The sequence below is a fragment of the Engystomops pustulosus genome, chromosome 10 (assembly GCF_040894005.1).
Source record: "Engystomops pustulosus chromosome 10, aEngPut4.maternal, whole genome shotgun sequence".
Classification (NCBI taxonomy): Eukaryota; Metazoa; Chordata; class Amphibia; order Anura; family Leptodactylidae; genus Engystomops; species Engystomops pustulosus.
Window position 1 is genome coordinate 67600608 of NC_092420.1, and position 22664 is coordinate 67623271.

Genomic DNA, 22664 nt, shown 5'->3' on the forward strand with positions numbered 1-22664 from the left:
ATAGAGACTGACAGACAACACCGTTTACTGTCACCACAAATAGAGGAAAGAAGCACCAAATATTAAGAATGGCCCAGTAGATAAATAGGGCCTTGAGATATATATATATATATATATATATATACTCACCGGCCACTTTATTAGGTACACTATGCTAGTAACGGGTTGGACCCCCTTTTGCCTTCAGAACTGCCTCAATTCTTCGTGGCATAGATACAACAAGGTGCTGGAAGCATTCCTCAGAGATTTTGGTCCATATTGACATGATGGCATCACACAGTTGCCGCAGATTTGTCGGCTGCACATCCATGATGCGAATCTCCCGTTCCACCACATCCCAAAGATGCTCTATTGGATTGAGATCTGGTGATTGTGGAGGCCATTTGAGTCCAGTGAACTCATTGTCATGTTCAAGAAACCAGTCTGAGATGATTCCAGCTTTATGACATGGCGCATTATCCTGCTGAAAGTAGCCATCAGATGTTACAGGGTACATTGTGCTCATAAAGGGATGGACATGGTCAGCAACAATACAATAGGCTGTGGCATTGCAACGATGCTCAATTGGTACCAAGGGGCCCAAAGAGTGCCAAGAAAATATTCCCCACACCATGACACCACCACCACCAGCCTGAACCGTTGATACAAGGCAGGATGGCTCCATGCTTTCATGTTGTTGACGCCAAATTCTGACCCTACCATCCGAATGTCGCAGCAGAAATCGAGACTCATCAGACCAGGCAACGTTTTTCCAATCTTCTATTGTCCAATTTCGATGAGCTTGTGCAAATTGTAGCCTCAGTTTCCTGTTCTTAGCTGAAAGGAGTGGCACCCAGTGTGGTCTTCTGCTGCTGTAGCCCATCTGCCTCAAAGTTCGATGTACTGTGCGTTCACAGATGCTTTTCTGCCTACCTTGGTTGTAACGGGTGTCGATTTGAGTCACTGTTGCCTTTCTATCAGCTCGAACCAGTCTGCCCATTCTCCTCTGACCTCTGGCATCAACAAGGCATTTCCACCCACAGAACTGCCGCTCACTGGATGTTTTCTCTTTTTCGGACCATTCTCTGTAAACCCTAGAGATGGTTGTGCGTGAAAATCCCAGTAGATCAGCAGTTTCTGAAATACTCAGACCAGCCCTTCTGGCACCAACAACCATGCCACGTTCAAAGGCCTCAAATCACTTTTCTTCCCCATACTGATGCTCGGTTTGGACTGCAGGAGATTGTCTTGACCATGTCTACATGCCTAAATGCACTGAGTTGCTGCCATGTGATTGGCTGATTAGAAATTAAGTGTTAACGAGCAGTTGGACAGGTGTACCTAATAAAGTGGCCGGTGAGTGTGTATATATATATATATATACATATATATATATATATATATATATATATATATATATATATATATTATAATTGTGAGAATACCTTCTGCCTTTTCCGGAGGGTCCAGTTCTTCCATAGCAGTAGCTTAACCTTGGCACTGAAGTTCATCTTTTTCAACATGGTTGTCTAAGAGCTGTAGCATAAATAAAAATAAGTTACGGCTTACAATAGTACTGAGAATTAAAGGGAATTTGTCATAATGAAAATGCAGTTGTTATAGAGCATGAGGAGCTGAGCTGGTTAATGCACAGTGTTATGTAACTTGTCATTTAGTGATATAAAACCATCCGGTTTTTAAGCTTAGGAGTCCAGTGGGTGGTCCTGGCTACCCATCTTTGTGAGCACATTCGCTCATCACTGCCCACCCATTGGACTTCTCAGACCTCTTTCACACACACGTATGCAGCCTGTGGCGAGGACTGCTCGCACGTGCTCACCCCTCCCCATAGCAAGGAATGGTGCTTGGCTGTACAAATGGGAAAAGATAGAGCCAGCTCTATCTTTTTCACTTGGATGGTACTTTGACACACGTGTGTGGTCACCATAACGTGGCCGGGTGCCAGGTCGATGGGGACCAATATCCGGGTCCCACATATATTTGTTTGAAAAGGGCTGTTCTAATAACAATTTACACTAATACCAACAATTTGTTCTCACTAAACCATATATTCATTTATGTAACTTTATGTCTTTACTAGAGATGAGCGAACATGCTCGTCCGAGCTTGATGCTCGGTCGAGCATTAGGGTACTCGAAACTGCTCGTTGCTCGGACGAATACTTTGCCCGCTCGAGAAAATGGCAGCTCCCGCCGTTTTGCTTTTTGGCGGCCAGAAACAGAGCCAATCACAAGCCAGGAGACTCTGCACTCCACCCAGCATGACGTGGTACCCTTACACGTCGATAGCAGTGGTTGGCTGGCCAGATCAGGTGACCCTGGGATAGACTAGCCGCTGGCCGCGCTGCTCGGATCATTCTGTCTCTGGATGCCGCTAGGGAGAGAGCTGCTGCTGGTCAGGGAAAGCGTTAGGGTGTTCTATTAGCTTACTGTTAGGCAGGAGTGATTCTCAAAGAACCCAACAGCCCTTCTTAGGGCTATAATAACGTTCTACTTTTTTTATTTTAATTTGCATCTTTTACCATTTTGTGAGGAATTAGCAGGGGGACTTGCTACCGTTGTGTTTAGCTCTTAGTGGCACACATATCCATAGCAAAGACCGAAGTGGGAAAATTCAGTAGGGGTTGGATTTCTATTAGGCAATAACTCAGTGTCATCTCATCTGGCATAGTAGTGTGCTTCCTTTGATACTTGGCTAGAAAATAGCCATAGGAGAATACAAATAGCTTCTTGAAGCCTACAGTAGCGTTCTATATATTTGATTTCTGGTTGATCTGCTGGTGGCTGTAGTTTCTGCAGTGCATGTACTTGCCAATTCTGAGCAATTTGTAGTGAGACTTGCGACCGCTGTGTTCTGCGCTTAGTGGCGCACATATCCATAGCAAAGGCTGAAGTGGCAAAATTCAGTAGGGGTTGGATTTCTATTAGGCAATAACTCAGTGTCATCTCATCTGGCATAGTAGTGTGCTTCCTTTGATACTTGGCTAGAAAATAGCCATAGGAGAATACAAATAGCTTCTTGAAGCCTACAGTAGCGTTCTATATATTTGATTTCTGGTTGATCTGCTGGTGGCTGTAGTTTCTGCAGTGCATGTACTTGCCAATTCTGAGCAATTTGTAGTGAGACTTGCGACCGCTGTGTTCTGCGCTTAGTGGCGCACATATCCATAGCAAAGGCTGAAGTGGGAAAATTCAGTAGGGGTTGGATTTCTATTAGGCAATAACTCAGTGTCATCTCATCTGGCATAGTAGTGTGCTTCCTTTGATACTTGGCTAGAAAATAGCCATAGGAGAATACAAATAGCTTCTTGAAGCCTACAGTAGCGTTCTATATATTTGATTTCTGGTTGATCTGCTGGTGGCTGTAGTTTCTGCAGTGCATGTACTTGCCAATTCTGAGCAATTTGTAGTGAGACTTGCGACCGCTGTGTTCTGCGCTTAGTGGCGCACATATCCATAGCAAAGGCTGAAGTGGCAAAATTCAGTAGGGGTTGGATTTCTATTAGGCAATAACTCAGTGTCATCTCATCTGGCATAGTAGTGTGCTTCCTTTGATACTTGGCTAGAAAATAGCCATAGGAGAATACAAATAGCTTCTTGAAGCCTACAGTAGCGTTCTATATATTTGATTTCTGGTTGATCTGCTGGTGGCTGTAGTTTCTGCAGTGCATGTACTTGCCAATTCTGAGCAATTTGTAGTGAGACTTGCGACCGCTGTGTTCTGCGCTTAGTGGCGCACATATCCATAGCAAAGGCTGAAGTGGCAAAATTCAGTAGGGGTTGGATTTCTATTAGGCAATAACTCAGTGTCATCTCATCTGGCATAGTAGTGTGCTTCCTTTGATACTTGGCTAGAAAATAGCCATAGGAGAATACAAACAGCTTCTTGAAGCCTACAGTAGCGTTCTATATATTTGATTTCTGGTTGATCTGCTGGTGGCTGTAGTTTCTGCAGTGCATGTACTTGCCAATTCTGAGCAATTTGTAGTGAGACTTGCGACCGCTGTGTTCTGCGCTTAGTGGCGCACATATCCATAGCAAAGGCTGAAGTGGCAAAATTCAGTAGGGGTTGGATTTCTATTAGGCAATAACTCAGTGTCATCTCATCTGGCATAGTAGTGTGCTTCCTTTGATACTTGGCTAGAAAATAGCCATAGCAATAGGATAGGATTGTTTGGTTCTAAAAACTCAAAAAAAAACAAAAAACACAAAAAAAAACAAAAAACACAAAAAAACACACAAAAAAAAAAAAAAAAAGTAAAAAAAAAAAAAAAGTTATAACTCTCATTTTAAAAATGTTTAACCCCAGGGCTAGGGGTAGAGGACGAGGGCGGGGACGTGGGCGTCCAACTACTGCAGGGGTCAGAGGCCGTGGTCCTGGGCGGGGTGAGACACCACCTGCTGATGAGGGAGCAGGGGAACGCCGCAGAGCTACACTCCCTAGGTTCATGTCTGAAGTTACTGGGACTCGTGGTAGAGCACTGTTGAGGCCAGAACAGTGCGAACAGGTGATGTCGTGGATTGCTGACAATGCTTCGAGCAATTTGTCCACCACCAGTCAGTCTTCCACGCAGTCCACCCATGTCACCGAAATCCCCACTCCTCCAGCTCCTGCACCTCAGCCTCCTCCCCCCCAGTCTGCCCCCTCCCAGGAAAATTTGCCATTTGAACCGGCATACTCTGAGGAACTGTTTTCTGGACCCTTCCCACAGTCACAAACCACTTGTCCGGTTGCTGCTGAGCAATTTTCCGATGCCCAGGTTTTCCACCAGTCACAGTCTGTGGGTGATGATGACCTTCTTGACGTAGTGGAAGTGTGTAAAGAGGTGTCCGACGATGAGGAGACACGGTTGTCAGACAGTGGGGAAGTTGTTGTCAGGGCAGGAAGTCCGAGGGGGGAGCAGACTGAGGGATCGGAGGATGATGAGGTGACAGACCCAAGCTGGGTTGAGAGGCCGGGTGAACACAGTGCTTCTGAGACGGAGGAGAGTCCTCGACCTGAACAGGTTGGAAGAGGCAGTGGTGGGGCCAGACGGAGAGGCAGGGCCAGAGCTGGTGCATCAGCGCCACTGTCAACTAGTGAAGCTCCCGTGGTGAGGGCTCTTGCGGCGAGGGCTAGATCTTCAGAAGTGTGGAGGTTCTTTAAGGAAACACCGGATGACCGACGGACTGTGGTGTGCAACATTTGCCAAACCAGGCTCAGCAGGGGTTCCACCACTACTAGCTTAACTACCACCAGTATGCGCAGGCATATGAATGCTAAGCACCCCACTCAGTGGCAACAAGCCCGTTCACCTCCGGCCGTGCACACCACTGCTCCTTCCCCTGTGTCAGCTGCTAGTCAGCCCCCTGCCCAGGACCCTGGCCCAAAAACCCCATCGTCGCCTCCACGATCCTCCACAGCATCCACCAGCGTTCAGCTCTCCATACCCCAGACGCTGGAGCGGAAACGCAAATATAGTGCAACCCACCCGCACGCCCAAGCCCTTAATGTGCACATCTCCAGATTGCTTAGCCTGGAGATGCTGCCCTATAGGCTAGTAGAGACCGAGGCCTTTCGCAACCTCATGGCGGCGGCCGCCCCTCGGTATTCGGTCCCCAGCCGCCACTACTTTTCCCGATGTGCCGTCCCAGCCCTGCACCAGCACGTGTCAGACAACATCATCCGTGCCCTGACCAACGCCGTTTCTGACAAGGTCCACCTGACCACGGACACGTGGACGAGTGCTGCCGGGCAGGGCCACTATATATCGCTGACGGCACATTGGGTTAACTTGGTGGAGGCTGGGACCGAGACTGACCCTGGGGCTGCTCATATACTGCCGACGCCGAGGATTGCGGGGCCTACCTCGGTCCAGGTGTTTCAGGCCTACTATGCCTCCTCCTCCTCCCACCCCTCCTCCACCTCCTCCTCCGAACTACCATCCGTGGGCACGGCGCCATCAGTCGGTAGCTCTAGGCACAGCAGCAGTGCCGTCGCTAAGCGACAGCAGGCGGTGCTCAAACTGCTGAGCCTAGGCGACAAAAGGCACACCGCCCAAGAGCTATTACAGGGCATCACGGCGCAGACTGATCTGTGGCTGGCACCGCTGAACCTCAAGCCGGGAATGGTTGTGTGTGACAACGGCCGTAACCTGGTGGCGGCTCTGCAACTCGGCAGACTGACACATGTGCCATGCCTGGCCCATGTGTTAAATCTGATAGTGCAGCGTTTCCTCAAGACATACCCCAATCTGTCTGATTTGCTCACGAAGGTGCGCCGCATCTGTGCGCATTTCAGGAAGTCCAGCCCAGATGCTGCCACTCTCAGGGCAGCGCAGCGCCGCCTCCAACTGCCGCTCACCGACTGTTGTGCGACGTGCCCACGAGGTGGAATTCAACACTGACCATGTTATCCAGAGTTTACCAGCAGCGCCGAGCGATTGTAGACTGCCAGATGTCAACTTCCACCAGAACTGGTAGTCAGGTCAGTCAGCTTCCTCAAGTCTACAATGAGGAGTGGACGTGGATGTCTGATATCTGTCAGGTGCTGAGTAACTTTGAGGAGTCAACACAGATGGTCAGTGGCGATGCCGCCATCATCAGCCTCACCATCCCGCTGCTTGGCCTGTTGAAAAACTCTCTGGTCAGCATGAAGTCGGAAGCTTTGCGCTCGTCACAAGAGACGGGGGAAGAATATTCCCTTGTTGATAGCCAAAGCACCCTGAGGTCTGTTTCTCAGCGCATATCGGAGGAGGTGGAGGTGGAGGAGGATGAGGAGGAAGAGGAGGAGAATGTTGGCGAGACACAAGAGGGGACCATTGTTGAGTCCTTCACTGTTCAGCGTGTATGGGCAGAAGAAGAGGAGTTGGAGGAGTTGGAGGAGGAGGAAATGGACAGTCAGGCCAGTGAGGGGAGTGAATTCTTACGCGTTGGTACTCTGGCGCATATGGCAGATTTCATGCTAGGCTGCCTATCCCGTGACCCTCGCGTTCAAAGAATTTATTCCAGCACCGATTACTGGGTGTTCACTCTCCTGGACCCACGGTACAAGCAAAATCTTGCCACTCTCATCCCTGCAGAGGAAAGGAGTGTGAGAATGCATGAATACCAGCAGGCCCTGGTGCACAAGCTGAAACAGTATTTCCCTTCTGACAGCGCTAGCGGCAGAGTGCGTAGTTCTGCGGGACAAGTAGCGAGGGAGAGTAGGCGAGCAGGCAGCTTGTCCAGCACTGGCAAGGGTACGCTTTACAAGGCTTTTGCCAGCTTTATGTCACCCCAGCAAGACACTGTCACCTGTCCCCAGTCTCGGCAGAGTAGGGCTGATCTTTACAGAAAGATGGTGAGGGAGTACGTAGCTGACCATACCATCGTCCTAAATGATCACACAGCTCCCTACAACTACTGGGTTTCAAAGCTGGACATGTGGCACGAACTGGCGCTGTACGCCTTGGAGGTTCTTGCCTGCCCTGCCGCTAGCGTCTTGTCCGAGCGGGTTTTCAGTGCAGCTGGTGGCATCATCACCGATAAGCGTACACGCCTGTCGACTGACAGCGCTGACAGGCTGACGCTTATTAAAATGAATAAAGGCTGGATTTCTCAGAATTTCCAATCTCCACCAGGTGAAGGAAGCTCAACCTGAATAATTGATCCACTCCTCCTCCTCCTCCTCATTTTCCTCCTTCTCCTCCTCTTTGTACAGTAAAGCAGAGGAAAATGGCTATTTTTTGACAGGGCCCACTGGCTCTTGCTATACTTCATGCATTTAATTTTTCTGGAGGGCCACCTACCCGGTCCTCTGTTTGAAACAATTTTTGTGAGTGCCACATACAGGCACTCAATCTATTCCATTTTTCTGGAGGGCCACCTACCCGGTCCTCTGGTTTGAACAATTTTTGGGACTGCCACATACAGGCACTCAATCTATTCCATTTTACTGGAGGGCCACCTACCTGCTCCTCTGGTTTGAACAATTTTTGGGACTGCCACATACAGGCACTCAATCTATTCCATTTTACTGGAGGGCCACCTACCTGCTCCTCTGGTTTGAAACATTTTTGGGACTGCCACATACAGGCACTCAATCTATCCCATTTTACTGGAGGGCCACCTACCTGCTCCTCTGGTTTGAACAATTTTTGGGACTGCCACATACAGGCACTCAATCTATCCCATTTTACTGGAGGGCCACCTACCTGCTCCTCTGGTTTGAAAAATGTTTGGGACTGCCACATACAGGCACTATCCAAATTAAATTGTCTCCATAGCAGCCTCCACACGTTGTCTCCATTCCTACCTCCAAAAGTCGTCCATATAGCTGCCTCCATACATCGTCCCTTTATCAAACGAGGTGTGTCAGGCAGAAATTTGGGTTGTTTTCATGGATTCCACATCAAAGTTGTTAACTTTGTCGCCACCCTGCTGTGTAATCCACAAAATATACTTGCAAACTTTTACCATTTAGGGATATTATTTCAGCGCTTCTTGCGCATCTGTTTACATTCCCCTCACCCGCCATATCCTAAACTTATAAGAACGCTACTACACTTGATCTTATACAAAAGTGCTGTTTGGGGAGTAGCCTAGAGACAGGGGCTTGGATTTGCGAAAGCTCGCCTGGCAGCGGAGCGCCAGCTCCATGCGCATCATGCGCTTCTTGCGCATCTGTTTACATTCCCCTCACCCGGCATATCCTAAACTTATAAGAACGCTACTACACTTGATCTTATACAAAAGGTTCTTAGAAGTGCTGTTTGGGGAGTAGCCTAGAGACAGGGGCTTGGATTGGCGAAAGCTCGCCTGGCAGCGGAGCGCCAGCTCCATGCCAAGATCCAACTAACATAGTTTTAACTGCAGCACCTTTAATCTACTACTAGTTCACTGCCTCCATACATGGTCCCCTTATCAAACGAGCTGTGTCAGGCAGAATTTTGGGTTGTTTTCATGGCTTCCATGTTAACTTTGTCGCCACCCTGCTGTGTAATCCACAAAATATACTGGCAAACTTTTATCATGTACCGATATTATTTGAGCACTTCTTGCTCACCTCCTTTGGTTCCTCTCTGCCACCCATTGGTTTGAAGCCTGAGTCCATTTAGGGTATGTCGCCATGACACTCTCTAGCCTGCTGCCGCTGCCTCTGCATGCCGTCCCCTATAGTGTCAGGGTCAATTATTGCATGTTTTAGATGCTATCTAGCTTCATTCTGTCACTCTGTCATGGCCATGCTGTTGCCCATAATTTTGGCATAATGGTGCGTTTAAGCAGCCTCAGAGGCATCCATGCATGCTGCCCCTGCTGTTTCCTGTCCATTTCCGTGGTGTTTCCATCCTTTTCTGAGGTTCCCAGGTGTTTGGCCAAGCTTCCCTGTGCAGAGCCTTGGTCCCCTTGAAAAATGCTCGAGTCTCCCATTGACTTCAATGGGGTTCGTTATTCGAGACGAGCACTCGAGCATCGGGAAAAGTTCGTCTCGAATAACGAGTACCCGAGCATTTTAGTGTTCGCTCATCTCTAGTCTTTACCATAACAAATAAAACATGCAAAAAAAATTCTGAAATAACCGATAAGGGTACATTGGACCATCTTATTACTGTGGATGTCACCTACTTCTGACCATGTAAAATAAAAGTAGGAGACAAAACTTTGATCTGTAAGAGTTGGTTTAATAAAAAGTATTATTATTAATATTATTATTATTATACTAACCTGAAATCTGCATCCCATTGTGAGAGTCCATGTTACTTTTCATATGTACACTGACCTGAAATCTACAAATGTCGGTGATAAGTGATTGAATTAGGTGAATGCTGACATTTTGGATGTTTTCCAGGAACAGTAGTGTCCAAATATGGAATTTTACATCACTTAGGAGACACCCAGAAAACCCACAGCAACAAATCACTGGCTGCTCCCAATGTTATTGTAACCTCCTGCTATCACCATGGAGGAGCTAGGTTGGGGGACATATTCCAATGTACGAACATACAGAGGGATACACCACTGCCCACCATTTTAAGGAAATGTTGAAAATCCTCCCAACATATCCTAAAAGAAGGAAAAATGAGATCTGAATTCTGCCTTACCCTGACACATAGGCAAAAGGCTTCATCCTGCACCCCTTTGGTCATAGAGAGGGTGCGGACATAGGTTTATCAGCCTTCCCTACTCTCATACTCAATAACATCTGCATCTTAATGGCACAAATTAAATTATTCCTGCATGATTGGTAACGCTGTGACATTCCCCCTGACAGCAGTACCACTAGTATTGTCCCAAAAGAGGCCTGTGTAATCATACCTGAAAAATGCATTTATATTCCAGGATTGTAGCTGGACTCTGTGTACTGGGGTGCACTGCCATGAACAGCACCTCAACTTTACCCTGAGTAACTGCTGTTGCAGACTTCGGATTAGATATTAGAATGCAGAGATTAAAACAAAGGGGCAGATTTATCAAGTGTCTGAAAGTCAGAATATTTCTAGTTGCTCATGGCAACCAATCACAGCTCCCCTTTAAAATATTCATGAGCACTTGTAAAATGAAAGCCGAGCTGTGATTGGTTGCCATGGGCAACTAGAAATATTCTGACTTTCAGACACTTGATAAATCTGCCCCAAAGTGTATTGAGAGGACGCTCTGCCAGTGGTTTAAGTCCAGCTACAGTCTTGGAATATAAATGTTCACAGTCCTTCTGCTAATATCAACAACATACTAAAAGATATGGTTAAACAGATCTCAAGCGTCAACACCTAGCCCTGTCTGCAGCTTTGCATGTTCAAAAATTATCTTCCGAAATGGTTTATTTAGATAACTGTTAATGGCGGCTTCTCAAATAGTCCAATCCTAGACTTATCACATTGGCCAATGTGGATGATAATTCTAATGCATTTTAAGATTGTGTATACCACCTGGCTTACATTACACCAAGCTTCTTTTTACATGTGTATAAAAGAGAACCCGTCAGGACGATTTGGGGCATTAAACTAATTACTGTTGCTTCTGAACCTGTGGTTTAGTGACAAATATCGCCCTGTTACAGCCCTCTCTGGTACTGCCTTGAGATGAGTCTGTGGGATTCTGGTGTTTGTGTTCCCCATACCTGCGCAGTGATACAATGAAGCTGAAATAGTTCAGCCGCTTAACTGCATCAATGCACAGGTGGCAAGAGCTGCGGAGCAAGGTAAGTATACAAGATTGTTTGTGTTTATTGCAAGTATGGAAGGAAAAATGCAGAATGATTTGGCACTCCAAACCACTGGTCCAGTAGTGTCCATAAGTGTCCCAAATCGCCATAACAGGTTCCCTACTACGAGAACCTTTTACCCTCCTAATATTTCCATATAATAAGTGTCCCTCTACTAATTCTGGTTCATGTAGAATTGTTCCTCTATCCTACACCATCCCCTAACACTTAATGCCCCTAATATGTTAATTAGCATAAGTTTTATGTTTTCGTATCTATCTTTTTCCAAAATTGTGTTTTATTTAAATCTTAGTGTAAAATAAATCTTATATATTCACAATTAGTAGTTATGAAGAGACCTGTTAAAATTGAGTGATAAGCCGAACCCGAATTTTAAAAACTTGTACTATCCGCCAGCGGCATTTAAATTACTGTGGTCGTATGGGTCGGCACTAAAATGCAGCATTGCACGCTGCTATATTGGGGGGGGGGGGTGTTGCTCTCGAAATGGTGGTACCCGGTGCCACTGACAGGTTAGTGTTAGTGCTTGGCCACCAAAATTTAAATCTATCAAAAGGGTTTTTTCCCATAAACAGAAGTTAGGCCCTATCCATAGGATAGGGCAGTGATGGCAAACCTTTTAGATGCAGAGTGCCCAAACTACATCCAAAACCCACATATTTTTCGCAAAGTGACGATGCGACAATTTAAACAGTAACTTATTACTCCTTGCTCTGTCACATGTTTAAATTGTAAAGGCACCTGAGGACACAAATACAGTAGAAAGAAGGAGAAAAAGCTTTGGTTATCATTGTAGCTTCCTTCTAGGGTCCTGGGCTGCCTGGGACTGCAAGAGGCCTTGAGTCCTGTCTGGCGAACTCTGCGGTGGGGTGATGGCGCGGGTGCCCATAGAGAGGGTTCTGAGTGCGACCTCTGGCACCAGTGCCATAGGTTCGCCACCACTGGGATAGGGCCTAACCTGCTGATCAGTGGGGATTTCAGTGATGAGACCCCCACAGATCACGAAAACGAGGGATCCAATGGGGTCCCACGCACCTTCGTCTGACCCCTCGACGTCCATCAAAGTAATGAAGCAGATGGCCGTGCATGACAGTTCTGCTCCATTAATCTCTATGGAGCTGATGGAAATTGCCGAGCACCGCGCTCACCGATCTCCGTCAGTTCCATAAAGATTAATGGAGCAGAACGGTCATGCACGGCCGTCTGTTTCATTACTCTGACGGAGCGACGAGGGGTCAGACGGAGGTGCGTGGGACCCCATTGGATCCCTCATTTTCGTGATCTGTGGGGGAAAACTTCTGTTTGTGGGAAAACCAATTTAAGGTATTTAAAGAGTTAATGCATGCGATCGGCGTAGGCACTGCTAATGGTGGGGCCAGGAACTTCCCCCAAACGCTGTAAAAAGTTGGTAAAATATGGCTATGTTTTTTTTTTTACAACATTACAAAAATATAACTTGAAATTTCTAATACAGTATTTTTATATAATAAATAATAATAATTTTTAACTTTAAATTAAAAAAACAATCCACAGGAACCTGTCCAGATTTTTTCTATGACAAGTATGAGAAGTGGTTTGGAAATACTCGGGAGGTTGTGTTTACACTTAGGAGTATGTTTTAGTCAGCAGAGATACCGCTGCCTACTTTTTTTTCTGATGAGTTTAGTGAAGAAACACTTGCATAATTTTGAAGGAGGAGGCTGCGGAGAATGCAAAGACTGCAAATAGTTTCATATTAAAGCAATAAGCCGTGCCAAGAGCCGAGCTCCTTATTGCATCCAAGAATGTGCAGACACGTCCAGCAGGAGGAAAACAGAGGGATTGAAGATTTGCTGGACGCAGAGATTTTAGGAATACAGTGGAGGAATGAGGAGGTCAGAAACATTATCATTCCAGGAACTCAGCATTCACATACAGGCCTGGCTCACATGTACATTTCTAAAATCAATGGTGTCTATACGAGGACTAAAGGAAATTAAAAAAAAAGAAAGACTATCCACAAAAACATCCACTGGAAAGCCACAAGCAGATGCAATTTTTATTTTCTCATGCAATGATTATCTCAATGGGGCAAATTTACTTACCTGGTCCAGTCGCAATCCCCGATTCAGATGGTCCGACGAGGATGAAGTCCAGCGCGATTCATGAAGATCGTGTGCCCGAGTTCCTGCATCCGTCGCTTCCCCGCCGAGGTCCGCCTGAGTTCACTTTCTTCTTCCTGGTGCTTGTAAGTGCGTGTCTTGCGACACAATTCTAAATGTGCGTTGTCCAAATCCGTCGGGTTGTCCGACGGCCACGCCCCCCTGATTTCTGACGCGTGAAAGCTGGTGCCGATGCGCCAAAATTCGATCGGTTGTGACACAATCCCCGGCGCGATGTGGCACAAAACGGAAATCGGCGAAAATGCGTTCCGCGGTTCCTTAGGAAATGAGCCCCATAGTGTGATGTTCTGTTGGGGGGGGGGGGACTTGTCTAGAAGGTTGAGAGAGTTGCATGGGACATGGAGGACCAGTCAGCCAAGAGCAGTTTACGGGTTCATCCTATGGTTTTACAACAGGCCTGCAAAGGCCACTTCCATGGCTACTATGAGGACCTATAGACATAAATTGCTCAACAAAAAGTGAAGTCTTGTCCTGTAGCGATCAGTCTCTACACGTTAATTGATGAATGTAGATCGTGTCTGTGTGTTATGCATTTATTTTGCCAACCCATAGAAGTCACAGGTGCATCTGGGATTCAGTGCAGATGAAAATAATTGCATACTGCCAACATTGGCCCAATAACTTTTTGATATTGACAATCTACCTGTAGCATAAGTCATCAGTATCTAGTTAAATAAGATCCGACACCCACTATTCTAAATTTGAGCATTACTGCATTTGTTGTGTCGTATAAATGACCTGGGGTTGGCCATTAATACAAAACATTATCAGGGTAAGTATAAGACCCTCATAGGGTCACTCAAACTGGTTAAGTTTCCATGTAGTTGCCTGGGCTGATGGGTCATGTGACTCGCCAGCAGGAGAACTCAAGACTTGTGATGGATGGCAGAGGCTGGACAGCCACTAGTCTCATATCTGTGATCGGAGAGCTGTGACCAGGACATCCACAGACCCCCCAACCACTCACATGGTTATCATGGAGGGGGCATGCACACAGTATTGACTGCATACGTTTACGCAAAATGGCCTGTTGCCTGTTCATGTTGAGGCGTCCTCCCTGCACCACCGCTTTGATTCAATAAAGGCTTGTTCGCCATATTATCCCTTCGGGTGAGTGCCACTACTTTTTTTCTGGATGTACACTTATATCCCCTTTAACAGAAGCCTGTGAAGGTCTTCTTTACTTTGGCAGAAAGAAAAGTATGCTGCCCAACCTAAGATAGACAGAATGGTTTCACACGTTTTACATACATTAGTAAATATTTTTTGTCTTAGTTTTCTAGGTCCACATAACTGAATATTCAACAGTTTAAAGACAACCTGTCACTTCTGGTGACGTGTCTACGTTACTAAATACTTGCATTCCTCAATGAAAAAAAATGTGGACAACCTTTTCATACACCTTTAACTTACCCCATAGACAATTTACATTTTTATAAAAATAAATATTTACTGTTTGAGTGGCACACCAGAGAATCATAGGGTCTTAAGGAAGGCCCAGGCTCTGACTTTACATTTTTCACGATTTATTTCAATTCTTTTTTTAGCTCATTATTGTACACTCTGCACCCCATCTTGACAGAAAAAAACTGAAATGTCAAGTATTTCGACCCCTTGCTGTCCATTTCCTTCTGATCCTCCTTGAGATGGTTGTACTCCTTCATTGGAGTTCAGCTGTGTTTAATTAAAATGATTAGACTTCATTAGGAAAGGCAAGCACCTGTCTATATAAGACCTCACAGCTCACAGTGCATGTCAGAGCACATGAAAATAATGAGGTCTAAGGAACTGCCCAAGGAGCTCACAGACAGAATTGTAGCAAGGCACAGATCTGGCCTAGGTTACAAAAACACTTCTGCAGCACCCAGGGTGCCTGCAGCATATTAGCCTCCTTAATCTTTAAATGGAAGAAGTTTGGGCAACCACAACTCTTACTCCACCTGGCCGCCCAGCGAAACTAAGCAATCATAGGAGAAGAGCCTTAGTGAGAGAGGTAGAGAAGAAACCCAAGATCCAGAGATGCAGTAGGGAGATGGGAGAAAGTTAACTATCACTGCAGCCTCCACCATTCGGGGCTTTACGGCAGAGTCTTCCGACGGAAGCCTCTCATCAGTGCAAGACATATGAAAGCCACATACAGTTTGCAAAAAAACACATGAAGGACTCCCAGATGAGAAATAAGATTCTTTGGTCTTATGAGACGAAGATTAAACTTTTTGTTGTTAATCCTAAGCGGTATGTGTGGAAAACCAGGCACTGCTCATCACCTGCCAAATACAATCCCAGCAGTGACACATGGTGGTGGCAGCTTCATGCTATGGAGGAAGGTTGCAAATGAAGGAAAGATGAATGTGGCCAAGTACAGAGAGATCCTGGATGAAAACCTCTTCCAGATGCTCTGGACCTCAGACTGGGCTGAAAGTTCACAACAAGACAATGACCCTAAGCACAAAGCTAAAATAACAAAGCAGAGGCTTCAGAACATCTCTGTGACCATTCCTGACTGCCCGGATCTAGACTCAATTGCATCTCTGGAGAGACAGAAAATGGCTTCCACCAACGTTCACCATCCAACCTGAGGGAACTGGAGATGATCTGCAAGGAAGAGGCAGAGGATCCACAAATCCAGGTGTGAAAAACTTGGTTCATCATTCCCAAGAAGACTCCTGTCTGTACCAGCTCAAAAGCTGCTTCTACTCAATACTGAGCAAAGTGGCTAAATACTTATGACCATGTGATGTTTCAGTTTTTCCTGTTTAATACTAAGCAAAAATATCTGCATTTCAGTTTTTTTTCTTTCAAGATGGGGCAGAGTGTACGTTAATGAGCAAAAAAAAGGAACTTTTTTGATCTTACCAATTGGCTGCAACGAAACAAAGAGTGAAAAATTTAAAGGGGTCTGAAAACTTTCCATACCCATAAAATTGGATTCCAGAGGTCAATCTGTAGACAATCTAAATTGAAGGCTGCTGAGGTTTATTTCCTAAGGACTTATTGAGGTTCAGCTCTCAGCTCCTCCGGGTCAGCCGGAGGAACGACTGTCTGACACTAAGGCTCTGTTCACATCTGAGTTGTGATTTTCAGCAATGTAATAAAATTGATGGAGCTTCTGATGCATATATCCTGACCCACTGTTCCTATACAGTAGAGTTATCATTACCACATATAAAGTCTGCTACCGTGAAGAGAAAACTCAACAAAGAGCATATAAATGCAGTGTTCTGAACCTGAAGCCGTGCATACGGGCAAGGACTAACAACTTAGGGTATTATATGGAGTAATCTTGTGTAATGAGCTTATATTATACAGTCGGATGATGTGTTGCTGATGCATCTATTCACAGGGCTGACCTACTTTTTCCAGTTAAATGTTAATTTTTTTTTGTACCTGGTAGATATTTTGTGCTAATTTCCCTTGAGGGATCTAATCGTCTTATCTAATAAAGTATTGAACAAGCAAAACTGCTGCTTCCAATTGGAATTAGAGGTCTTTAAGACATTCATCCCCTAGACGCAGAATCAAGGCAAAATGTCTGATTGCTTATGGGGGTCGGAGATCAAAATAAAGGGTATCACCAGTCTCAGCACCAGGCATGTGCCGGGGCCCAGAGCTGCTGGGGGGCCCACACTTAAAGGAAACCTACCACTTCCAATAGGGCTTCTAAACAGCAAATGCCGTGCACCAGCTCAAAGTGAGCTGGTGCCGGCGCTTATCTTCCTTATGTTTTTAAACGGTTTTAACACACTTTATTAATCTTTATATCTGAAGTAGCTTCCCCGCACCGTGGTCCGTGCTCGGCACACGACCATTTCCTATTCAGGCGCACGCACGGTCGCACGCATGGTGTGCCGAGCACGGACCAAGGTGCGGGGAAGCTAGGTCGGATATAAAGATTAATAAAGTGTTTAAATGCCTTAAAACCGTTTTAAAACATAACGAAGATAAGCGCCGGTAAGTGGTAGGTTTTCTTTAAGGAATCCATGGGGGTGAGGGGTGTTTTATATAAAATACTAACGAGGGGGCTGTATATAAAATAACCATGGGAAGGGCTTTTTGGTATGATAAACTAGGGAATATTTTAGGGAACAGGAGACTGTTTTAGTTTCTTTGTTTTTAATACTGAGGCTCTGTCACCCAGGGGCCTACTGATACCTGGAGTCGACCCTGCCCCTATTCTACATAGAACTTACAGGATGGACTAGAAATCAATAAATCATAAACCAAATGTCCATGAGATATTAATATAAAACGCCAACAAATGTCAACCCCCTTATCTAATCCATGCAGAACAGGGTACGGTGCCCTAAACTTAACACCCAGAAGAGTCGGCGCCAGGTCTGTTCTCGTCAATGCAGAACATTGAGAAATCACAAGACACAGACTGGAAAAATATGTGGCTTTGGAAATAAACTAACAGGTTTAGGAACATTCTGCACTTGATGCTTCTTATAGAATGCCAGGAATGCCACCATAAATAGCTGTCACTTGTAAACACGGGGTGAAGCTTATGTCAGTGGTCAGCAGAAGGTAGAGACCGATACTTATCAGACACTTACACAATCATGAGAATTTACACCTGACCACACAATCAGGATCTCCCGATCTACGAATGTACAAGGAAAACTAGAACATAGAAACACCCAAACGAGTCAAGTGCAAAGTTATCTCCATTATGTCATTTACTGATTTACATGTTTACATGGCAAGGACTGGGGGCTTAAAGGGGTGTTCCCATTTCTGCAAATGAATGTTATTCTTTGTATGATGAAAAGTTATACAATTTTCCAATATACTTCTTTTATCAATTCCTCATGTTTTTCTGGATCTCTGCTTCCTGTCATTCTACTGGAAGCTTCTATGTTTACTTCCAGTGTACAGAAATCTGACCATGGTCGCACATGTGCGTGGCTCGTTATGTCACACAGCTCTATGATACTAATGAGCTGTGCACCTGTGTGACCATGGTCAGATTTCTATCCACTAGAAGTTAACATAGAAGCTCTCTATAGAATGACAGCAAGCAGAGATCTAGAAAACTGTGAGGAATTGATACAGTAAGTATATTGTAAAATTGTAGAACTTTTCATCATACAAACAACAGTTGTACTTGATGAAATGGGAACACCCCTTTAAGAATCACTCCAGCCCACCTCCATGCATACCCGGCAGGTGGTTTGTGGACAGACCAGATATTCCTATTGTGGATTTGCCACTTGTACAAGGAAGTCATATTAACATTCTGTGGTTATTGAACTTTTGCAATAGGTGTTTTATGTGGTTTTCTATAATTAGAGAAATGATTCTATTATATTCCTTCCCACTCTGATATATAAATACATATACGCCCACACATCCATTAGGGTCACAGTTGCCATCCTCCTTCCTTGGTATCTGATGGCTCTGCTTAGCAGCAACCTACAATGTGAACCTACAAACCCATCAATATTCCTTGCCCATAAACGGTTTTCATGTTCACTGCTGTCCAAATCCTCAGACATTACTCAGACCCGAGTAGAATTTGCCATTGAAGTCAATGATTATGTGAAAAAAAAATGGACACCGCCTGGACGTCAACCCATGTATTGCAAGGAAATGCTAAAAAAGTAGTGGTAGTAGCTCTAAACTCTAAAAACCACACGTGAGAATCTGACATATTCAGGTAGCACTAGGACTGAAATGGCACCAACATTGCATCAAAATGGACCAAAATCTGATCACAGATGGTAAAAGTCTGATTTTCCACTAATTTGTGGGCAACTGACCTAAAGGTTCTTCCCTACAACCAATTTTTCTAACCATGGACCATAATACGTGGAACCATTCACACTTTCTTCCCTGACCTACAGCCCCTGAATAAAAAAATGAGTTGCATGCACTATTTTCCTCTTATTTGCATTCTCGTAATGAGACAAGAAAAAAACATATTGCACAGAGAGGGCAGAAGGTTTTTTAATGCAGTTTTTGAAGCCCCACAAAAAAATCACTCCTAATTTTGGCTTCAGAAACTGCATTAAAATCCTGCATTGTACACATGGGATAGAATTGTTGAGGATTTTACTTACAGGTACCATACATTTTCACATTGGATTTTGATAATGTGTAGTTCTATCTAGTATCTCTCTATAATATGTATCTAGCAATTATCTATCTATTCATCTATCTATCTATCTCATATCTATCTATCTATCTATCTCATATCTATCTATCTCATATCTATCTATCTATCTTATCTATTCATCTATTTATTTATCTATCTGCCAATCATCTATATATCTGACATCTATCTATCTATCTATCTATCTATCTATTCATCTATTTATTTATCTATCTATCTGTCTATCATCTATCTATCTATCTATCTATCTATCTATCTATCTATCTATCTATTCATCTATTTATTTATCTATCTATCTGTCTATCATCTATCTATCTATCTATCTATCTATCTATCTATCCCATATCTATCTATCTATCTATCTCATATCTATCTATCTATCTATCTATCTCATATCTATCTATCTATCTTATCTATCCTTCATCTATTTATTTATCTATCTGCCAATCATCTATATATCTGACATCTATCTATCTATCTAACTATCTATTCATCTATTTATTTATTTATCTATCTATCTGTCTATCATCTATCTATCTACAATCTGTTTATTTGTGGAAATTCTATATACATAATTTTTCCCCATATACCAGATTCCAAGCATCACGGCACATGTAGACTCTTCCTGAGTCTACCCTATTCCTGAGTAATCATCCTAAAACATTTTTTATACGTTTCGCCTTCAAAAAATTACCAAAGAGTAGCAAACTCTGCACCCAAAAAGGTGGAATATGACCCGAATCTTAAAGGTCCAAGCCCCAGAACTTGTTATCCTCGTCAGTCTCCTGCACACTACAAGCAGTATTATCTAGGCCTAGACAAAATTGTCAATGTTGTGACCAAGGAACTATAAAGTTTTACGTGGATTGAAGCTACAAACCTATAAAATAACGACTCACTTACCTTGTATTTAGGGAGATGACAGCATGCCGAGGGTCTCCATAAGAAATGAAATGTCTAAAGTAGGCATTTCATGAAAGGAGCGCATTCTCACAAGGTAGTTTCTTCCACATGCAGCTAAGTCCTAATCAGATTTCTGTAATCCTTTGTCTCAACATGGAGCAGCCCTATACACAAACCTAAACACACACAATATCCAGGGGAAAAAGACTTAGTCTACGTATAAAAAGACCTAAACTTAAAATTCTCCACATAGAATATGGTCACATACGCAGTTTGTATGTGCTGGAAAAAGATCAAAGCAACGGAGCGCTGCACTAGGGATGACCCCATTAGAAGGGAACAAGTGTCAGGACCAATTAGGATATTAAATTATGAAAGCCAATCGTCTGCAGAATCTTAATCGCAGACACCTGACCTAAGTGCACGCTGCAGCCTTACCTATTACATGATAAGCCGGGTCACATGTCTAAGACGCTATGAATCCCTACCAGCCCATCTACATTTATTGATCAGGTAAATATTTAGGCTGATGGATTTCAGATATGGAAACTTGACCCACAAATCAAATATTCCCTGGGTGAAAAAGATAAAGCAATCTGAGCAATATATAACTGGGTTGTCTGGGTGATTACCAGAGGTAGAGAAAATCCAGATATTACTGCATGTATTATGTACTGACCTTGAAATGTTAAGACTGAGGTCGCACAGGAATTTCCATTATGGAAATCCCAAAAGTTGCCACCACTATATAGAGCCAAAATAATAACAATATACCTAAAATGGATGGTTGATACAGTGACCAAGGCTGGTACCAGCATCTGGCATGCCCGGGTACATGCTGGTTTTGCTCACTCGGCGGCAGGAGAAATGTCATGAAGGATTGGAGAAGAGCAGAGCGGCAGGGGAGCAAGGAGAGGTAAGTAACTGATGTTTATTATTCAAGCCCCAGAACATAGCAGACTCTCCTCCATGTTTCACACTAGGGAAACTGTTCTTTTCAAGATAGGCTTCATTTCTCCGGTTGTGAACATCGAGATGATGTGACTTTCCAAAAAGTTCGACTTTAGTCTTATCTGTCCATGGGACATTCTCCCAGAAGCTTTGTGGCTTGTTAACGTGTAGTTTTTCAAATCCAATGCTTGCTTTTTTATGATTTGTTTTCAGCAATAGTGTCCTCTTTGGTCGTCTCCCATTAAGTCCTTTTTTGCTCAAACCACAATGGATTGTGCGATCTGACATTCATATTCCTTTAGCTTAAAGTTCACCTTTAACCTCTTAAGAATTTTTTTTCTGAGCTCTCTTATTACCATTCATATTATTTGTCTCTTTGATTTGTCAGACATTTTCTTCCTGTGGTCTTGTACAGGGAGGTTGGCTACTGAGACAACACTTTCCTTTGCTCCCTCTCGGTCAATGTTGAATGTGCTACACACCATGCCATCAGACAGAGTAGCTGTAGCCTATATACAGCATAGCGAGTAGTTGTAGCCCCTATATACAGCACAGTGAGTAGTTGTAGCCCCTATATACAGCACAGTGAGTAGCTGTAGCCCCTATATACGGCACATTGAGTAGCTGTAGCCTATATACCGCACAGTGATTAGCTGTAGCCCTATATACAGCACAGTGAGTAGCTGTAGCCCCTATATACAGCACAGTGAGTAGCTGTAGCCCCTATTTACGGCACAGTGAGTAGCTGTAGCCCCTATATACAGCACAGTGAGTAGCTGTAGCCCTATATACAGCACAGTGAGTAGTTGTAGCCCTATATACAGCACAGTGAGTAGCTGTAGCCGATATACAGCACAGTGAGTAGATGTAGCCCTATATACAGCACAGTGAGTAGCTGTAGTCCCTATATACAGCACAGTGAGTAGCTGTAGCCCCTATATACAGCACAGCGAGTAGTTGTAGCCTATATACAGCACAGTGAGTAGCTGTAGCCCCTATATACAGCACAGTGAGTAGCTGTAGCCCTATATACAGCACAGTGAGTAGCTGTAGCCCTATATACAGCACAGTGAGTAGCTGTAGCCCCTATATAAAGCACAGTGAGTAGCTGTAGCCCTATATACAGCACAGTGAGTAGTTGTAGCCCTATATACAGCACAGTGAGTAGCTGTAGCCGATATACAGCACAGTGAGTAGATGTAGCCCTATATACAGCACAGTGAGTAGCTGTAGTCCCTATATACAGCACAGCGAGTAGTTGTAGCCTATATACAGCACAGTGAGTAGCTGTAGCCCCTATATACAGCACAGTGAGTAGCTGTAGCCCCTATATACAGCACAGTGAGTAGCTG

At 44.4% G+C, this 22664-nt stretch overlaps 1 protein-coding gene across 3 annotated transcripts in view; it reads right to left on the reverse strand.

The window, feature by feature from the left end:
* ABCA4 (ATP binding cassette subfamily A member 4) overlaps positions 1-20690 on the reverse strand; it is a 151379-nt gene extending 130689 nt beyond the window's left edge. For 2 of the 3 annotated variants that reach the window (XM_072127297.1, XM_072127295.1), the window contains exons 1-2: positions 20362-20690; positions 1425-1515 (exon numbers count right to left, since the gene is read on the reverse strand). In XM_072127297.1, coding sequence (XP_071983398.1) covers positions 1425-1502 — 78 coding nt within the window. In that variant the 5' untranslated portion in view covers positions 1503-1515; positions 20362-20690. Of the gene's footprint in view, positions 1-1424; positions 1516-9683; positions 9705-20361 lie in introns of those variants that run through there. The other variant, XM_072127296.1, reaches the window with a different exon arrangement.
* Positions 20691-22664: the final 1974 nt, after the last annotated feature.